This window comes from Odocoileus virginianus, chromosome 18 (genome assembly GCF_023699985.2).
Source record: "Odocoileus virginianus isolate 20LAN1187 ecotype Illinois chromosome 18, Ovbor_1.2, whole genome shotgun sequence".
Taxonomy (NCBI): Eukaryota; Metazoa; Chordata; class Mammalia; order Artiodactyla; family Cervidae; genus Odocoileus; species Odocoileus virginianus.
In genome coordinates, this window is record NC_069691.1 from 20,916,033 (window position 1) to 20,936,462 (window position 20,430).

At 41.4% G+C, this 20,430-nt stretch overlaps 1 protein-coding gene across 6 annotated transcripts in view; it reads right to left on the reverse strand.

Moving 5' to 3' along the window:
• Window positions 1–279: 279 nt before the first annotated feature.
• Window positions 280–20,430, reverse strand: part of GLIS3 (GLIS family zinc finger 3) — a 540,750-nt gene continuing 520,599 nt past the window's right edge. For all 6 annotated transcript variants that reach the window (XM_070480424.1, XM_070480426.1, XM_070480425.1 and 3 more), the window contains 2 exons: window positions 5,428–5,610; window positions 280–4,539 (listed from right to left, as the gene is read on the reverse strand). In XM_070480424.1, the coding sequence (XP_070336525.1) occupies window positions 4,403–4,539; window positions 5,428–5,610 (320 nt within the window). In that variant the 3' untranslated portion in view covers window positions 280–4,402. The remainder of the gene's footprint in view (window positions 4,540–5,427; window positions 5,611–20,430) is intronic.

Consider the following 20,430-nt stretch of genomic DNA (forward strand, 5'->3'; position numbering starts at 1 on the left):
TCAGACAGGACAAGGAATCAGGGGAAAGGACAACCTCCCCTTTCTCCTTCAGGAAATCAGAGGACTTCCAGATTAGGAAGCTGATGCTTGTGTCTTTCTTGGCAGGGTGTTAGGATAACTGGGAAGAAACGGCCCACTCCAATGGCCATCACCTGGAGGACCATGCACTAGAGGCATTTCTGAGTCATGATGTAGCACTACATTGAAAGGCACAAATAGACCCGAAACACCAGCACACGTTTATCCAGTTTTTGAAGCAGATTAATAGAATAACCAATAAAACATGTATAAAAGCTTTAATTAAATCTGATGAAATAAAACTTCATGTTTTATTTATGGACACTCCCAACATGTAAAGGATTCAGAGACACATTCATTTTTACTGCCATTTCGTCCTCATATCTATAATTAAATCCAGGCTGCAGCTCTGGCCCAAAGCGATGCGGCATTTTAAAGCTGGCCTTGGACACTCCCTCCCCCATCCCCATCTGCTTTTAATTATAATTACCGACCCAATATAAGGGAAGCGGATGGTAAAAACTAAACAAAATAAAACAAACAAACAAACAAAAAATGGTTGCTGCCATTGTGTTTTAAAACAACATGCTGAAAGAGGATTTCAGGCAGGTGGGCACATCCTCTATTTCCAGTTTTATTATGTACCAAGTGCACAATCCCTTCATTTTACTTTTGACATAAAAAAAGGACTTCATGAAACGAGACAAAATAACTTATGATTATATGAAACATAACTGTGACAAATCACAAAACTATACATATTAATAGAAAAAAGTGTACCTAATTCTTTAAAAGATTTATGACAATAAGCACCAGATGTGCCCCTAGAGTAAAATCAGCCCCATATCCAGTATGATATATGCAGTTCATTTCTCTACGTGAGTGTATATAACTATGTACAAGAGTCTGTGTGATTTATGGAAAACAGATTTCCACTTTTCCCCCCAAAGTGCTTTATGTCAGCAACATTACACAGGAGGCTCTGCTGTCTGTGCAAAATAAATCTCCTCTTTTTTACACTTGCCATCTCTCCAATGAGTGTTTTTTTGTTTTTTTTTTTTGCTTTACTCATTGCAAAGAAAAAAAAAAATGTAACCGCAGAAATTCCACACCACCAACAAAAAGTGCTGTTAAAAATGCTGCTTTACAATGACATGGTCAAAACAGTCAAATAAAATACCAAATAATTAAATTGGACATTTTTAACCACTATTCCCAAAATTCAAGGCAACTCGGAGGCAAGGTTCTTGAAGATGAGGTTCTCTTCTAGTATGCTAATGTGCTTGACAGCTGCTAATTTAAAAACAACAGAGTAACACCAAAGCTCTGGTTCACCAGTGGAAACTTTGCTGTGATTGACTGATGACCTTTTGTCCATTTTAGAATCACCTAAATAATTTGGGGGGGGGTGGGTAATGGGAGATATCTTACAGGATATAGAATATTTAATATTTAACACTGATCACAGGCTAAATTACAACTTACATTGTGATGCAGTCCCTTTAGGGAATTAAGACAATGCAGCAAGTAAAATATCTCTAGGCATGCTGATTTTTTTTTTTTTAATGTAATAGGATAATTGGCTTTGGGCTGTGTGTATTTTCATGAACATCAGCTTCTTCTTTTTTTTTTAAAGGGGAATGACAATCTGTGTTCAGATGTTTATGAAAATGGTTATATATCAAGAGGAAAAAGACTAGAAAATGGAAGGGAATGATCTTTTGAAGTTTCCACTTTTACTGTTACAAACATAATGATGAAAACATATATAAATCTTGTGCAATGTGAAAGCAAGCAAGGAATGAATTTGAAGGTCAGGTGAGATCCTGGAATCTAAGGCCAGCACGTGTCACCCAGAAGGAAACTGGAAGTGGCATGTCCTGGGGTCCTGAGCTCAAACCTGTAGCCAAGGTGAAACACGGGATGGGGGAGGGAGTAGGAGGGGCGCTCCGCCTTGCAGGTGGTACTGGGCCTGCTTCTGCTAATTCCTGCCAGGGAAGGAGTCCTGCAGGTGTGCCTGCCGCCTGGCACCCCCAGGCTCCCTTGGGCCTCAGTGAGGCCAGCGGGGAGACTACAGATGCTCAGGAGCATCTCCTCCAGCCAGAGTATCTGGGGTTCTTCCGGCTTTGTCCTCCTTCCCTGTTTCCATGTCAAATTACAGCCAGAAGCCACAGGTAGGCTGACAACATCAACTGCAGTAACTGCCTTACCTTTCCATCTTTTTCCTCATTACATGAATGAAATGTGTTTTGAGTTCCCTGTAGAGGCTCTGGGTTTAGAATGAATAGATTGTCTACCATACCACAACTTCCCTTTCTCTGCAGGGTGTGGCAAAAGACACAGGTGACATAATCCACCAAGTCTGCCAGAAGGGTGGGACTTTGTGTGCGTCTGAGAGCTCATTTAGAAAGAAAAGTCTGACGTGCGTCCTTTGAAACAGCAGAGCAGATTTTTGTAAAGTGAATAACTTGTCTCTTTCGCAGACACAGATGTCTGCATGATGGCTCTTCTCAGATCAGAGCCCACTATCCAGAGAAATGAGATTGACTGAGAGCACTGTAAAAGCGGACCCTGCGCTTGGTTCTTTATTAGCCTGATCATACTGCATGTGGGAATGAAGTCCTGAGTCAGGCAGAACACTACCGACTGTGCAGCAGACTGGAAGGACACGTCTGTCAGGATACAAACTGTCACCAGATCCTAAGTCTGACACCAAGCTGTTTAATTGTCTTGTTGGAGATTGTAATTATCCCAGTTTGACAAATAGCATTGTTTCATTTTTCTTCAGAGAACATTTTTAAAGAGAGAGAAAAGAAATCATGAGATGTGATAGTACTGGGATGTCAGAATTTACCAGGTTTGGGGGGGTTTGGCAATTTTTATAGTCATCGGACTTGGGACCTTTTTAATTGCTTGGTAAAGGTGTCACAGAGGACAGAGGAGCCTGGAGGGCTATAGTCCTTGGGGCAGCAAGGAGTCGGGCATGACTTAGCAATAAAACAACAAAAACAAAAAGGTGTCACAGAAAATGACTTCCTATTCAGGTTTGAGATCAAATGGCCAAGAGCTCTGTGAAAATTCTAGGCCCTCAAAACAGAGTTTCAGACAAAGCGGTTGCTTCTTTTCGGCCACCTTTCCAGAACTGTCTCCTCTACCTGCCCTAGGCTAGACCCTGCTCAGGTGGTGGGAATGTCTGAACTACAGTCAAAAAAAAAAGGATGAGAGCAATGAAGAGGGAGGAGAAGGGCAAGGGAGCGACAGAGACCGGTGCGGGGAGATCCCAACAGAGGGAGCAGAGGCTGTGCAAAGTAGCTGGACATCAGGCACCTCTAGTCTGGCCTTCTGAGAGAAGCCAGGAGCACACCTCCATGTGTCCCTGCTCTCACAGCTTCTAGCAGGTCTCTGGGCAGAGCACCAGAGTGGAGGCCATGGGTGAACCAGTCAAGAGAAATTTTCCTTTGAATAAAGTCCTCAAGGTGGAGTCACTAACAGTCAACACACGAGGGTCTCTGTGGTAGCACTGGGAAGGGGGTGGCTGACCCCATGTCTCTCAGGTAGCCTTTGCAGAACATTCCTGGTGCACACAGGAGCTATGAGGCGGGGCCAAGCCAAGCCACAGCAGAGGCCAGACGTATGTAGCTGCGGTGATTAAAATAATTATTTCCATCCAAAGAACAGACTTCTAAATATTTTTTCCTTTAAAAGTACATGTAAATAACAAGGCTTTAAAATCAAAGGACTAAGATAGGTTGCAGGAATACAAAACAAGTTGTCAAGCTTTTCAAGGGGCTGTGCTTGACAGAACCTTCTCATTTTGCTTTTGGAAAAACACTGAAAAGCAATTGGTTAGCATGGGAGTACCCAGGAGGAGAGAGGCAGCCAGCTCCCTGGATGCCAGGCTGGTGCTGGGAAACTGGGCCGAACCCATGCTGGACTTGGATGTGGATTTCCCTTGTTGCGCCTGGCTCTTGGGTGAGGCAATTCACTGTGCTGGCAATCTGGGTTGTCCATCCTTATTTGGAGTTTTCAGCAAGGGTGATCTCCAAATTACATTTTCACATGCACATAATCTCACTGGTGTCCCTTGAAGGTTGACAACTGGGAAGTAACAGATATCCAGTAGTGAGACTCCGAATTCCCTTTGAAAAGACAGTCCTGCTGGTCACTGGCAAATCCAGAGGGAAAAAGGAGCAGTTGCAAACACACCAACAAATCCCAGCTCTGACCATCCAGCCCTGCTCTCCAAAGACACATCTGTGGTGTGGCATATTGAGTTGATTTGCTTGACATCCTTTTTCTTAGGGTCTGCGAAAGTATAAGAACAAAAGGTGACAAGGAACAAAAAGATTCTGGATGCCAGCAGCAGTGGAGGCTAGGGGAGATTTTAGCCTTCAGTATAGACAGAGGAGAGCTGGCTAGGACAGCGGTCCACAGCACTGATCTGTAAGAATGTGGCATCTTCAGGTCCACTGCGAAGAGTCTCCCCAAAGAGGCTTGAGGAACCCGAAGGCAAATCATACACTGGAAAAGAAAGAGGGCACAAATCAACTGATACTTCATTATACTTGCCAGGCATGCAGGGAGCAAATGTGGACTGGGGAGCCCACAGTGCTGGGCAAGGCCTTTCAGCGGGTCCCATCCTCAGGCTCCTTAGGTGAAGAAGTGGCTGAATATGCAGGCAGATGGCTAAAATAGGACTTGCATGAAAGATGGGTTGAAATAGTAGTAGCAATGAAAGTAAAATTTTGTAGGGAAGAGTGAGGATGGCCTCAAAAAGAGGTGATATAAAAGTTGAGTCATTTAAGAATGGATGGGATTATCATAGAAGGGGAGGTAAAGAAAGAACATTCTAGTAGGAGGAAACAGGGAGCAAAGACAGAGAGTGGGGTATGTGGGGCCAAGTGTGTTGGCAAAGCTCAGGTGCAGAGCAGGTACGGAGACAGATAAGGAAAATACATGAGATAGGAGGGTAGGTCCATGGAGTCTGATCAGGCTCAACTCCTGGGGACTATGAATGCCTTGCTGCAGACAGTCAACTTTATTCTCTAGGGCAACTAGAAATTACTGAATGTATCTGAACAGGAAAGCACCTTACTTTTTCCTTTATTTTTGGAAGGCAATGGTTACAGGTAGCACAGAGAGCAGAATGGGAAAGTTAAGGAGTTGACTCAAGAAAACTTGTTGGAAGGCTGTTGCTTAAGTCTGGGAGAAACATGATGGCACCTGAGTGAGGGTGGTGGAAGTGGGGCTGGAGGGGAGGATGAAGAAGAAAGACATTTCTCAGGTGGACTAGATAGGATTTGATGCAGTCATGTGCTAGGTCAAGTCTAGTCCAGGCTGGTCATGAGAAACCCACATGATCTCACCTGCTAGTCTGCCTGAGTGTCTAAGTCACAGATACCAACATACCTGTAATGCCCGAGTGAGTTGAGAAGGCTCTGTGGAAAACGTCAAAGCCAGCCTGGCCCACAGAAGTGGGGACCAGACAGTCCTCGAAGGAAGGCATCACACTGCAGGAACTGCTAGGTGGCATGGTTCTCTGAGAGTCAGGATAATTCGGGGGGCAGAATGTCTGTAGTTGCCCATAAAATCCTGAAATTCAAGACAGAAGTAGGGATAGATTTATGAACAGGCCATAGTCACTGTAGAAAACAAAATAATATCCTTTATAACTAATCAGTAGTATACTTTATATAGAACCAAGAGAAAATTCCCTATGAGGTTTGGGAGGAAAATTATACTCATGTTAGCAGTGTGTGTGTGTTTGTGTGTGTGCATGCGCACACACACGGGCATGCGCGCACACACTCAGTTGCTTCAGTCCTGTCTGACTCTTTGCAACCCCATGGACTGTAGCCTGCCAGGCTCCTCTGTCCATGGGGATTTTCCTGGCAAGAATACTGGAGTGGGTTGGCATGCCCTCCTCTGGGGCATCTTCCTGACCCAGGGATCAAACCCGCGTCTCCTGTGTCTCTTGCACTGGCAGATCGGTTCTTTACTGCTCAGCCACAAGGGAAGATCCATGTTAGCAGTAAACACTAGGAAAAAACAAGAAAATTCCATGTCAAGGAAGGAGAAAAAAGAAAGAAAAACTACTGGCTTTTCTCTTTTTGATGCCCTAAGGCCTCTGCATGGACTCAGCAGACAGATGGGCAAAGGACCCAAACAGACCACTCAAATACTCATATAATTTATCAACTAATATGATCAGATGGTAAAGACTCTGCCTGAAATGCAGGAGACCCAGGTTCGATCCCTCGCTTGGGAAGATCCCCTGGAGAAGGGAATGGCTACCCACTCTAGTATTCTTGCCTGGAGAATTCTATGGACAGAAGAGCCTGGTAGGTTACAGTCCATGGAGTCACAGAGTCAGACATGCCTGACCGACTAACACAGACACATGGTCAAACTGACAATTCTTTAGTCAGTAAAGCAATAAAAATCAAGACAATGATATAATACCATATTCTACCTATCACATTAGCAAAGATTTCTGAGACTCATTCTTGGTGCCGGACTGAGACTGGTGACCAAGGCAGCTGTGTGTGGTGTGCAGAGTCTACAAAGGAGTATAGGCTTCTGAAAACCACTTGAAAACTCAGCTATGGAACCTGAAAGTGTCCTCTTGACAGGGGAATTTCACTTTCAAGGATGCATCCTAAAAGTATATTTTGAAAATTGTAAGTCTTGCACAGACACAGTTATCACAGTGCTCATTGTCATAACAGAAAACTGAGGAGTCAAACTAGCCAACCATGAGAGAGTGGTGGAGAAAAGACTGGTATATTTACCTAACGGGAATGTTAAATAGCCATGAAAACAATATTTACAAGGAGTTTTTTTCATACTGTTCATGAGAAATTTCAGATATACAAGTGGATTTAGAAAAGGCAGAGGAACCAGAGATCAAATTGCCAACATCTGTTGGATCATAGAAGAAGCAGGGAATTCCAAAAAAAACATCTATTTCTCCTTCATTGACTATGTTAAAGACTTTGACTGTGTGGATCACAAAAAAGTGTGGAAAATTCTTAAAGAAATGGGAGTATCAGACTACCTTATCTGTCTCCTGAGAAACCTGTATGTAGATCAAGAAGCAATAGTTAGAATCAGACAAGCAACAATGGGCTGGTTCAAAATTAGGAAAGTACTACCTCAAGGTTGTATATTGTCTCCCTGCTTATCCAACTTATATGCAGAGTAATGCCAGGATGCAAAATCCCAGGATGGATGAAGCACAAGTTGGAATCTAGATTACCAGGAGAAATATCAATAACCTCAGATATGCAGGTGATAATACTACCTTAATGGCAGAAAGCAAAGAGGAACTAAAGAGCCCCTGGATGAAAGTGAAAGGGGAGAGTGAAAAAGCTGGCTTAAAACTCAACATTCAGAAAACTAAGATCTGGTCCCATCACTTCATGGCAAATAGGTGGGAGAAAAGTAGAAACAGTGACAGCTTTTATTCTTCTTGGGCTCCAAATTCACTGCAAATGGTGAAATTATAAGATGCTTGCTCCTTGAAAGAAAAGTTATGACAAAGCTAGATAGCATATTAAAAAGCAGAGACATTACTTGGCCAACAAAGGTCCATATAGTCAAAGCTATGGTTTTTCCAGTAGTCATGTAAGGATGTGAGAGTTGGACTATAAAGAAAGATGAGCTCCAAAGAATTGATGCTTTTGAAATGTGGTGTTGGAGAAGACCCTTGAGAGTCCCTCGGACTGCAAGGAGATCAAACCAGTCCATCCTACAGGAAATCAACCCTGAATATGCACTGGAAGGACTGATAATGAAACTGAAGCTCCAATACTTTGGCCACCTGATGTGAAGAACTAACTCATTGGAAAAGACCCTTATACTGGGAAAGATTGATGGCAGGAGGAGAAGGGGGCGACAGAGATGTTTGGATGGCATTGTCAACTCCATGGACATGAGTTTGAGCAAACTCTGGGAGATAGTGAAGGACAGGGAAGGCTGGCATGCTGTAGTCTATGGGGTCAAAAGAGTTGACTATGACTGAGGGACTAAACAACCACAAATGTATATGCAGATTGCAAGGCAACATTTCTCTAGTTCTCTCTGGGGGGCTTTCTTTGGCTTTATATTTTTCTGAATTTTAATAGTGGTGATGAATAAGTACTCTGAAGCTAGTCAGACTTCCTGGGTTCAAATACTAGTTTGACTCCTGACCAACTGTGTAGTCTTGGTAAATTATTGAGCCTCTCAGTGTTTCAGCTTTCTAAACTGTAAAATGGGATTAAAAGTAGTACCTATATCTCATTGAGTTATTATAATTAAGATTAAATTAATATTTGCCTGTTACACAATATAATCTGAGAATTAATTATACAATTAACATGAACATATTTGACAATATAATTTATATACATTGGCTAAATAAGAAAAAAGTAAAGTTATGTCACAATAATGTAGCTCTCAAAATTTTTATTAAGAGAAATAAAAATTTCTAAAAGGCAACAAGTAATCCTTCAACAATAACCAAATGTAAGAACAGATAAGACAGGGGGCAAGTCTCTCACTTCCAGTTCTCAGGTGGAATCCTCCGGAACAGTTTTGGCCCCTGGGACCTGTGCTACATACCTCTCTCCCGTGTTGGTTCCTAGATTCTGCACTAACCTGTACACATTCTGATTTCTTCACTCACCCCAGTGCAAGCTCAAAAGAGTAACAAGCGTGAGTGTGCTGAGAGACCTGGATCTACTGTTTCATAGTTTGGGAGGTTCCTTGAACTGATCCTCACTGTGGGTACCCCATGGCCAGGCACATATAATCACGGTTTCCCCATTATGAGGAAAACATTACCATGAACCATCACAGTTGGTTTATTAGAATGTAATGTCTCCTCACTGAACAAAATAGGCAATATTTGCTATTTATATCCCTATGCTGGCTCTGTTCAAATCTGTAACCCATAAACACCTTGATAGCATTCCTCAGTGTAATATTAACCTTCCAGGAAGGGAAGACTTTTTTCACTAAACTCCCGCAACTCCCCAAATAGGGACATTAATCATTCAGGTATGTCAGGGACAGTGATAGAGACTTTCACTGCCCTTTTGTGAAAAACAATTCATTCTTTCTTTCCTATCTTCTCCCTGCTTCAAAGAGAGCATGATTTCAAACTACATGAGTGTTGTGATGTGCTAGAGTATAAAAATTTGTGATACAGTGAAATACACCCAATAAAGTTAAATATTAATAGTAAACCCAACATTGGCCTTCCCTGGTGGTCAAACAGTAAAGACTCTGCCTGAAGAATTCCGTGGACAGAGGAGCCTGGAAGGCTACAGTCCACGGGGTTGCAAAGAGTTGGACATGACTGAGCAACTAACACTTTCACTTTCACTTTTTCAAATCCAACATTCTGGGCTCCACCTCCCTGCTTCCCCCGTCAGTCTGGATCTGAGTGAGAGGGCAGAGTGAACTGCAATTCCTGTCTGTGGGTGTCTTGGCTGACACGAGAAACAGTCAAAACCAGAATGGCCCCACAAGCATGTTTTATCACTCTCACAGCCAGCTCACAGAAAAAAAATCCTCTTTGTGAAATCCCTCCCTTCAAGAAGTCAGTTACTAAAGTTGCCAAACACACTGGTGTGGTTGAGTGCGGTCACTCAAATCAAAGAGCTTCAACATAGCCTCTTCCCACTGCTATTTCCATAAAACTAACAAAATTTTAAAAAATTCCATTAGGATCTTGCCACACACACAAACTCAGAGAAAGCCTAACTCATTTTCTGGTGAATGGCTCCTGTATTTCAGCTGCTGAATTTCATGTAGTAAGTTTGGAAGGAATAATACCTCGAGGACCCAAAGCAAAACGAGGCAAGATGTCAGTACATTTCATGGGCATAAAACATGAGTGATGCCAAGGTCAACCAGTCAACCAGTCAGCGAATGATGTTATCAAGTACTGGTCAAGGTGCTTTTAGAGATACCAAAGAAATAAAAGGTAATACTGTGTCCTTGAGGATGGATAATGCAGTTCGAACAAGAACACATACACTTAGAATAGTGTAAGAATGTATACGTATGTTTATGTTGGCAATAAATGTTAGTCCTCACATTTAGTTAGAAAATCACCCCTCCCCTATTTTAGAAGTTATTTTTTAACCCAAGGATGGAGGGGGAGGGGGAATTTGCAGATAAACTGACTTTACTGAAGTTGTAGCTCCTGAGGATCAAGGTCATTGCTCCTCTTGTTAATTCTGGGAAGTCTTTTTTTTTTCCCTTCTAAAAACAACCTTGTTTTCTAATTATAAAAATATTCTGAATTAACTGTATCAACTAGAAAATGTAGAGGCGTATATGCAAAGAAAATAAAGATTATTTCCAAGATTCCGACATAACCAGATACATACATACAAAACTGGAATGTTATATATATTGTTTTGTATCCTGTTTTCTCCCCTAATATTATCTATGAGCTCACATAGTATTAAAATTCATTCTTAAAAACCCCTCCTCTTTGTCACATGGGGTCACTGACAGTTCTATGATGATAGATTAGATTGGGAGTTCATGGTCACTCTTGCTGCCTAATGATGATAAAGCAGTCCATGAAGCTGGGTGTGGATTTTCTTCCCATCATGGAAGGGAAGTGGAGGAAGCCAGTGAAAAAAAAGGGATCACATGACAAAATATGATAATGAAAGGGTATTCCCTAGGGCAACACTGTCTAAGAGAACATTGTGTGTTGATGGAAATGATCTGTATCTCACTGTCCAATACAGGAGCTGCATAACTATAGAGCATTTGAAATGTGGCCAGTCAACTGAGGAACCAACTTCTAAATTTTATTTAGTTATAATTAATTAAAATGTATATGGCCATACATGCCTTGTGGCTACTGTACTGGACAGCACAACTCTAGGGCAATCTGCACTCTCAGGTTTAACAGACTTTGTTTCAGGAATGTTTCTGATTAAATTTGTAGAGAAAAAAAACATATTACCCACCAAGAGCTTAAATAAAAGCCAGATAATGATTCTTACACTCCTGCTCTTCAGGATCGAAAGTATATTAGAGCTTTATTATATTTATCTTTTCCTTACAAATTTATACTTCAGTCATTGTGGAAAGAACCAGAGTATAAATACTTCAACGAATAAATAATGGTCACCCAACTCCGAACCCTTGTGAGGGCTGATGAGCATTGTTCTAAGTTAAACTTCTAGGGCATTTCAGCTCTGCTGCAAAAATCACTTTCCTTTCTGGAAGTAAGAGAAGGAAAAGGAAACATATCACCCACTCTCTGCAGACTAGGGGCCTAGCTCACCGTGAGTGTGGGAGTGCCAACAGCATAGGTGGGTCTCCAATTTCCCTACCAGTTGAGGATGGAATAAAGTACCGAGGCTTTCAGTACCGAGGCTCTATCTTACACTCACGGATGGAGATGAATACCACCAGCCCAAACTTTGTCAAGGTGCTATGTCCACAGCTGTGCCCCTAGTGGGTTTGTTTATATAGGGGACAGTTTTGTAAAACAAACTCTTCTTCTCCTTTATGGTGAGACTGAGAATCACCACCAAATTCCAGGTGCCAGGAAAAGATGGACAACATTCAGAAGACTGGATCTTCTCTGTTGTAGGTTCTGCCCGACCTTGATGCCAACTTGCAGACAGCCCACATGTAGAGTCCATCACAGGCATCAGGAAAGGTGCCTCAGAACTAATGTCTCAACCAGAGTGTGGCCTGATAAGGCTGGGAAGAACCTTTGGTGAAGCTACTTGGAAAGAATGCTGAGAGCAGTTGCTTCCCGACAACCCTCAATATCTTCAGATGGGAAAGCCCTTCAACTCCTGTGTGATCAGAGAGTATCATTTCAGGCATCCAAGCCAAACACTGTTATTTTCAGATGTTTCCCAAATCTCAGGAGTCATCCTGTTCACTTGACCTTTCAGAAGAAACACTGACTAAGAGTCTGTATTTTTGCTATTGTATATTTGTAAAATGGGGCATTCACAGTATCTACTTCATAAGGCAACTGCAAAGGTTAAAGAGGATTAAGGGATGATCCATGTAAAGAGCTGAGCACTTGTCTGGCATAGAGCACTCTACAAATATTACTTTTCACTTTTCTTCCCTATTCTTTTAACACAAACATTTCAACTTCTATGCTTTTGTTTACTTGACAACTACATTCTAAGCACTTACTCAAGTCTGGAGACACAGTGGTGAATAAAACATAAATGAGAAATCAAGTAATATAATTTAAGATTACATATGAACAATAAAAAGGATTTTCCTTAAGGAATATACAAAGATGCAACTCTTTTCTCTGGACTGCATTCAAGATAGGAAGAGGGAAAAAGCTCAAATAAGAAAGAAGTTTGGCAAGATGAGAAGGCAACCCTCAGAATGGAAGAAATAATTGTACTGAAACAAATGACAAAGGGTTAAACTCCATAATATACAAGAAACTCATGCAGCTCAATACCAGAAAAACAAACAACCCAATCAAAAATGGGCAGAAGACCTAAACAGACATTTCTCCAAAGAAAACAGATGGAGGCTAATAAACACATGGAAAGAAGCTCAACATTACTTGCTATTCAGTTCAGTCGCTCAGTAATGGCTGACTCTTTGCGACCCCATGGACTGTAGCACGCCAGGCTTCCCTGTCCATCACCAACTCCTGGAGCTTGCTCAAACTCATTTCCATTGAGTCAGTGATGCCATCCAACCATCTCATCCTCTGTCACCCCCTTCCCCTCCTGCCTTCAATCATTCCTAGCATCAGGGTCCTTTTCAATGAGTCAGTTCTTCGCATCAGGTGGCTGAAGTACTGGAGCTTCAGCTTTAGTGTCAGTCCTTCCAATGAATATTCAGGACTGATTTCCTTTAGGATGGACTGGTTGGATCTCCTTGCAGTTCAAGGGACTCTCAAGAGTCTTCTCCAACACCACAGTTCAAAAGCATCAATTTTTCAGCTCTCAGCCTTCTTGATGGTCCAGCTCTCATATCCATACATGACTACTGGAAAAACCATAGCTTTGACTAAATGGACCTTTGTTGTCAAAGTGAGATCTCTGCTTTTCAATACACTGTCTAGCTTTGTCAGAGCTTTAATTCCAAGGAGCAAGTGTCTTTTAGAAAATGAAATCTGACACTGTTTCCACTTTTTCCTCATCTATTTTCCATGAAGTGATGAGACCAGATGTCATAATCTTTGTTTTTGGAATGTTGAATGTTAAGCCAGATTTTTCACTCTTCTTTTTCACCTTCATCAAGAAGCTCTTTAGTTCCGCTTCACTTTCTGCCATTAAAGTAGTATCATCTGCATATCTGAGGTTGTTGATATTTCTCCTGGCAATCTTGATTCCAGCTTGTGAGTCATCCAGCCCAGTATTTTGTATGATGTACTCTGCACAGAAGCTAAATAAGCAGGGTGACAATATATAGCCTTGAGGTATTCCTTTCCCTTTTGAACCAGTCCATCATTCCATATCCAGTTCTAACTGTTGCTTACTGTCCTGCATATAAGTTTCTCCAGAGGCAGGTCAGGTGATTTGGTATTCCCATCTCTTGAATTTCCCACAGTTTGTCATGATCCACACAGTCAAAGGCTTTAGCATAGTCAATGAAGCAGAAATATATATTTTTAAATAATTCCCTTGCTTTTTCTATGATCCAGCAGATATTGGCAATTTGATCTCTAGCTCTTCTGCCTTTTCTAAGTCCAGCTTGTACATTTGGAAGTTCTCGGTTCACATACTGCTGAAGCCTAGCCTGAAGGATTTTGAGCATAATCTTGCTATCATGTGAAATAAGTGCAACTGTACAATAATTTGAATATTCTTTGGCATTGCCCTTCTTTGGGATGTAATGAAAACTGACCTTTTCCAGTCCTGTGGCCACTGCTGAGTTTTCCAAATTTGCTGGAATATTGAGTGCAGCACTTTAACAGCACCATCTTTTAGGATTTGAAATAGCTTAGCTGGAATTTCATCACCTCCACTAGCTTTGTTCGTAGTGAATCTTCTTAAGGCCCACTTGACTTCATGTTCTAGGATGTCTGGCTTTAGGTGGGTGACCACACCATCTGGTTATCTGGGTCATTAAAATCTTTTTTGTACAGTTCTTCTGCGTATTCTTAAAGTCCCAAGGTCAGGGACACATAAAATGCATGACCCACTCCCTTTGGCTACCCTAATTTCTTCTATTCCAACATTATTATGGTTCTTTGTGCATTCCCTCCTCCTCTCTGGTGACCCTTGCACACCCCACTTTGAATATCTTCTGAAACCCATGACATAAGTCAATGAGAAGAAAGAGGAAAATTAGATAAGTCTCTGGTAAAGCTCTTAAAGGCCATAAGAATATGATCTCTGGCATCACAGCTTCTCAGCATGTTTCATGCTCTCCTACTTTACTCAGAGAAAGGCCCAGGGAATTACACACTTACTACTCACACGGTATGATTTTAAAAACTTTTGAAAATTCCTTCTTAGGCAGTCTCTGATATACCTGTCTTGTAAGTAGGTAATTCAAACAAATGTTCTCATTTTATAGACAAAGAGATGGAATTTGAATCACTTGTCTTTATAACCAATACTTTTTGTTTATATAATACTATGCAAATAAGAGAAAAGTGGAAAATTCATACAATCATTTTAATATTTATGAACATCCAGTTATTTGGAATTATTCATGGATCCAGTCTCTGTCTTAAAACAAATGGGGAGTAGAGCTTAAAGTCATCATATATTTTTCTACTAAGTTCAGAGCTTTCTTATCTGTAGTCTCTTTGCTTTTAGCATTTTCATAGACATTTTGGTTAGTGTTACACCAACTCCCGCCCCCCCCCAAAGAATTCTTTCAAAAGGAAGGAAAGGAACTAATATTTATTTGTTCTGAGATAGGCATTGTTTTAGGTGTTTTACATAGAAAATCTTCATTCTTACAACTTTGTAAAAAATTGAAATATAGTTAATTATAATATTCTTTTAATATCAGGTGTGCAGAAAAGTAACTCAAATGTATACATACGTACATATATATATATATATACACACACACACACATACACATACAGGTTTTGAGTATAGTTCCTTGTGTTGTACAGTAAATCTTTGTTGTTCATCTATCTTATGTTTATCAGTTTATATCTGTTAATCCCATACTCCTAATTTATCCATCTCCCCCCAACCTTTCCCTTTGGTGACCATAAATATGTTTTCTATGTCTGCAGGTCTGTTTTTATTTTTTATATAGATTAATTTGTATTATTTTTTAGGTTCTACAATGAAGTAATATCATATAATACATCTTTCTCTGACTTACTTCACTAAGTATAATATTCTCTAGATTCATCCATGTTTCTGCAAATGGCAATATTTCAATCTTTTTTTACTTATAGTAACTTTTGAATTATGTAGTACTGTCCCCAGTTTATAGACAAGGAAACAGAAAAGTTCAAATAACTTATCCAAATCCTCATAGCTACCAAGTTTCAGAACCAGAACTCAAACTCTAATCTGCTTGGTAATATAGTTCATACAGATAACAAGGTTTAAGCTTACAGACCAATCAGTTTAAGCAAAATCTGGCCGTTTTGTTGAGGTCCCTCACTACTAGATCACAGAGTTACTCAGATCAACATTTCATAGAGTACAAACATTTTCATTAGGGAGAAAGAATTGAATTCATTAACAAAATTGATGAAATTATCTAAACATTGAAAAATTCAAAAAACCCTGAAGAGTAGAAATAGACATTTCAGAAATTTCTTTTGGCTAGTTTTCTGAATTAGTCACTATTTTTTTTCTATCCATTACAGGAACAACTTGGATCTGGGTTCAAAGCCTGGATAACCCATTAACCAACTATGTGTCTTTGCATAAATTATTCTCCTTCTTGAGCCTTATTTTCATTTAAAATAATATCTATTTTATAGGACTGCAGAAAACATTATACATGAGAGCATTTATAAAAGCATCCAGTGCATTCCCTAGCATGTAGTAGGCCCTCAATAAATAGTAGCAATTATCATCACTATGAAATAAGCTTAGAAGTATTTATAGATTCTGTATAATGCACATGTAATTCTTACACAATTTTTCACATAGCCTGCCACCCTTAGGTTTAAAATGATGCTGCTCTTAAAAATGAAGCCTCCATAGTCCAGTTGCCATTTTTCACCTTGGTCCCTGCTCTTGGCCAACAACCTCAGCCAGGTCTTCTTGTAGTCAGAACTCTCTGAAGCTTCCCCCTGGGAGTGATGGAGAAACTGACTCTTCATTTTAATACAGAGTCTATAAATGGGGAAGCTACGGGAACAGCTTACAGACTGTGTTAGGAAGACAGATTTTTCTTCGGGTTGAGAACTAAACCAGCTTGCAAAAGCACTTGAGCTATTTAAGACTGACATTTAAGCAACTACTGTACTTAGGAGAAGGAAAATAATGGAAATAATAACCCTTAACATTCCATTTGGGCACATTCCTATTGAAGGACCCAGGTTACAGTGGTTGAAAAGCTGACCCGTGGAGTAATCGCCTGGTCCCCTAGCCCCCTGTCAGATATGTGGCAGCAACAGGGCATCAAGTTCGACAGATCCACCTGGTTTCAAGCAGTGGGGCCATTTTCATCCACAGCTTTTACCACTAGCCTGCAGGCCACAGGGAGATGCTTCTGCACACTCTGGTGCTCTCCTCTGCTCCTAAGCCTCACAGCTCCTCACCTGGTTTGCAGCAAGTTGCTAACAGAATGTATTACTGTGAGCCAACCACACTCTGGCCCTCTGAGTTGTATACTTGGAGTAGGGGAAGAGGAAAATGGTCTGCTACTGATTCTGCAAAGGTTCAAATAAGGGGATGAGAGTGGGCAGAACATGTTGCTGAGAGGAGCAAAAAGGAAATGGGAGAAAGCAGAGTGAGGAGAAAGGCATGCATAAAACCTTCTTGGTTAAAAGATGTAACCGATTTTCATTTAAATATTTTCAAACCAACCAAAACCCTAATGTGTGGTGGCCTATGGCTTCCAAAATCTCAAAATGATAAGCTGCCAAAATAAACTAATTGCAATGTGTCTCAGTAATTGCCATGTGTTGATATATACAGTTACAGTAAAATGGTTCAGTGAATCCTGATGGTGACAATGCACATATGGCAAATAAACAGAGACTCTCTAAACCAGATCTGAAGATTCTTAAGATGAATATGAAAGCCAGCTTTGCCATTTATTGGCTGTGTGGCCTTGAGGAAAACATAGCCTCTCTGAGCCTTTGAGTCCCTACTGATTGAAGGGAGAAAATAATACTATTGCGGGAGCATAATCCTCACGGTAGGGAGGGGAAGAAGCGCAGGAACAAATGGAAAGAGACTCAGTGCCCAGTTGTACTCCATCACCCATCTATGACTCAAAAATTCAGGATATATGTGAAGTGCAGAATATGAAGAGTGGAAGACCAGGACATCCTGTTCTGGTGAGTGTGTGAAGTGAACACTTTGGCCACTGGTCAAGGTTGAAAAGAATGAGTTGGGAATTTCTCTATGGCAGAGGGTCACCCTGTTGCTGGTGTATACACCCCTCCCTAGCGACCACAAGGATCAAATGAAATAATAAGTGTGGGAATATTCTGCAAACAGTAAAACACACTGCAAATTCCAGCTCGTTCAGTCTCATTATAAGCTCGGTGTTACTTATCATCATACCTTCTCTGAGTACAAAGGTAAATTTGCTCTCAATTGAGTCAAGCTATGTTGTATGGACTGCAAGGAGATCCAACCAGTCCATCCTAAAGGAGATCAGTCCTGGGTGTTCATTGGAAGGACTGATGTTGAAGCTGAAGCTCCAATACTTTGGCCACCTGATGCGAAGAGTTGACTCACTGGAAAAGACCCTGATGCTGGGAGGAACTGGAGGCAGGAGGAGAAGGGGACGACAGAGGATGAGATGGCTGGATGGTATCACCGACTTGACAGACATGAGTTTGAGTAAACTCTGGGAGTTGGTGATGGACAGGGAGGCCTGGTGTGCTGTGATTCATGGGGTTGCAAAGAGTCGGACACAACTGAGCGACTGAACTGAAACTGTGTTGCATAAGGTTCACAAGCAACCCTTTGACTCAGGAGTAGTTGAGTCTAAAACAGAAAAAGGAAAGCATGGCAAAGAATGGAGACTTAATTCTATCTTCCCTTGTCCTTCCAAGCAAGCTTCGCTGGAAGAAAGGTCTGGCAGAGAAGAAGACTCCAGATGGAGATTAAAAGGGACATTAACATGAAATGCTGCAGCCTCCCCTGGGAGCCATCCTGGCTCTCTACAGCTTTTAGGTTGTCCTGCATTTATAGGACCACCCCCAGAAGGTAGAAGGAGAAGGAAGATGGAAAGTATTTCCTCAGGCACTGGCCAATTTCTTCCTTTGGATTCTCTCTGATTGGGAACCATGGGGAGGGGGTACTGAGTCCTACACTTAGGGTCTAGGCCTGTGATTCTTAAACTGGAAGCCACAGCATCAGCTCCATCTGGGCTCTACAGTTAGCTAAGCCCTAAGAACATCTTTAGATGATTTTCAATCTTTGGAAAGTTTTCCAAATGAAATACCAATAGAAAAAAAAAAAAAAAAAACAGAACAGCTCTGATTTAATTTGGAATGCAGAAGGAGAGCTCTTCCAGTGGGCATCTTTCCCCCCTAGGCTGACCTCCAGCCCCTTCTGCTGGATTCCAGGGGCTCTTGGGGATGAAGTGATAATGGCTGTCCCAAAGTGACTCTGAACTACAGATGGTTCAAGATGACCTCTGTCCGCCGCCCCCCGCCACCGGTGCCATTCTCTGGCATGTAAGTTCTTGAGCAAGGTGAAATCATGGGACCTCATTTGAGTGACTCAGAAGTCGTGGTCTTACTGATGGCCCCACACCGATCTTGTGGCCTAGGCTTCTGATGTCTAGCTGTAACCAAGCTCCCACATTATATCTGTTCCACTAACTAGGTGATTTCCTGTTTCCCCAAATCCAAGTTGATGACTATACAGTTTTCCAGCATCCTAATCTCTACAGGTGGATAGAGAGATCTATCATACATGCAAGATCTCACACTTGCATAGACAGCTTGATTGTTTCTTCCACTGAACTTCTGCCTCACAGCTAAGTCCCTGTTACACAGTTAAGCTGCCCCAAAAGCTACTGTCTAGAATATTACATTGAGATGAAATCTGGACTTGAAGTAAAAGATATCTATATAGGTGGGTTTGACAAAGCAGAGAAGGCTTTGCATTTGTAAAACCTGATGTCTGTCACTGTATCCCCAAATTCCTGTCACTTCCTTCCATCTGGCCACCAGGAAATTTGCCTTTTCATCTTGTCAGACCTTGTGGACACTGACTACTAATGTGGATAACCAAATTTAAGATCTGCCATCCTCTGCTCCACCCCTCCAGCTGCATAGTCTTCTTCTCACTGCCACCTGGGGAAGGGGGGGGGGGGGGGGGGTTCAGACTCTGATGAGTATGTGTAGTCTGCAGGGTCTCTCCTTTCCTTCTTACTCTTATCCCACTGAATACCAAACTCTTAATTTTTAAGTATGTAATAGGCATCTCAGTTGTGCCAAGTGCTAGAGGGACTAAATAGATGACATGATTTCTTGCGTACATATGGGTCATGAGGAATATTCTCTCATGGTTGAGCTCAAAGGCTTTGCTTGCTAAGAATCATCCCTTGGGTATGAGCCCTAGGCAGGCAGGGATTTTTGTCCATTTTCTCTATTGATGTGGCTTTAACACACCAAACAGGACCCGGCACATAACAGAAGCTGAATGTTTGAGAATAAGCGTATGAGTGAATGATCCTACAAGAAGAGCCTTTGCTGAAGATACTGATGGTAAGAGGAACTATGGCTGAGCTCAAAGATTTTGATCTGTGAACCTGTACACAGTAACCTATAGGAGTTTCAGAAAAATATAAAGAGATTTCCCTTTCTAACAGAGAAGGAAGTGACAACTCATTCCAGTACTCTTGCCTGGAAAATTCCATGGACTGAGGAGCCTGGTAGGCTGCCGTCCATGGGGTTGCAGAGTCAGACACAACTGAGCGACTTCACTTCACTTCACTTCCCTTTCTAACACTGAAATTTTTCTTTTAATTTAGGGAGAAACAAAAATGATAGAAATACAACTGGTTCTATCAAGGTGACCTGGAGAATTTTGCTGCTCTAAGCCAGCATTTTCTGTTATACATCAGGAGGCCACCGAATCTGAAGAAAAACAAGAGTGGGCAGGAAAATCAAGTGACTCAACTCATCCACAGAATGCTTTGCACTCTTTTAGAAAACCATCCCAAGGTCAAGGAACTCAGTCAACTAATCTGAGTTTCATTTCGAAATAGGAGCAGAAACATATCTTTTACTCTCTTCATAAAGTTATAATGACGATTCAGGTGTTTATCCACAAAGTA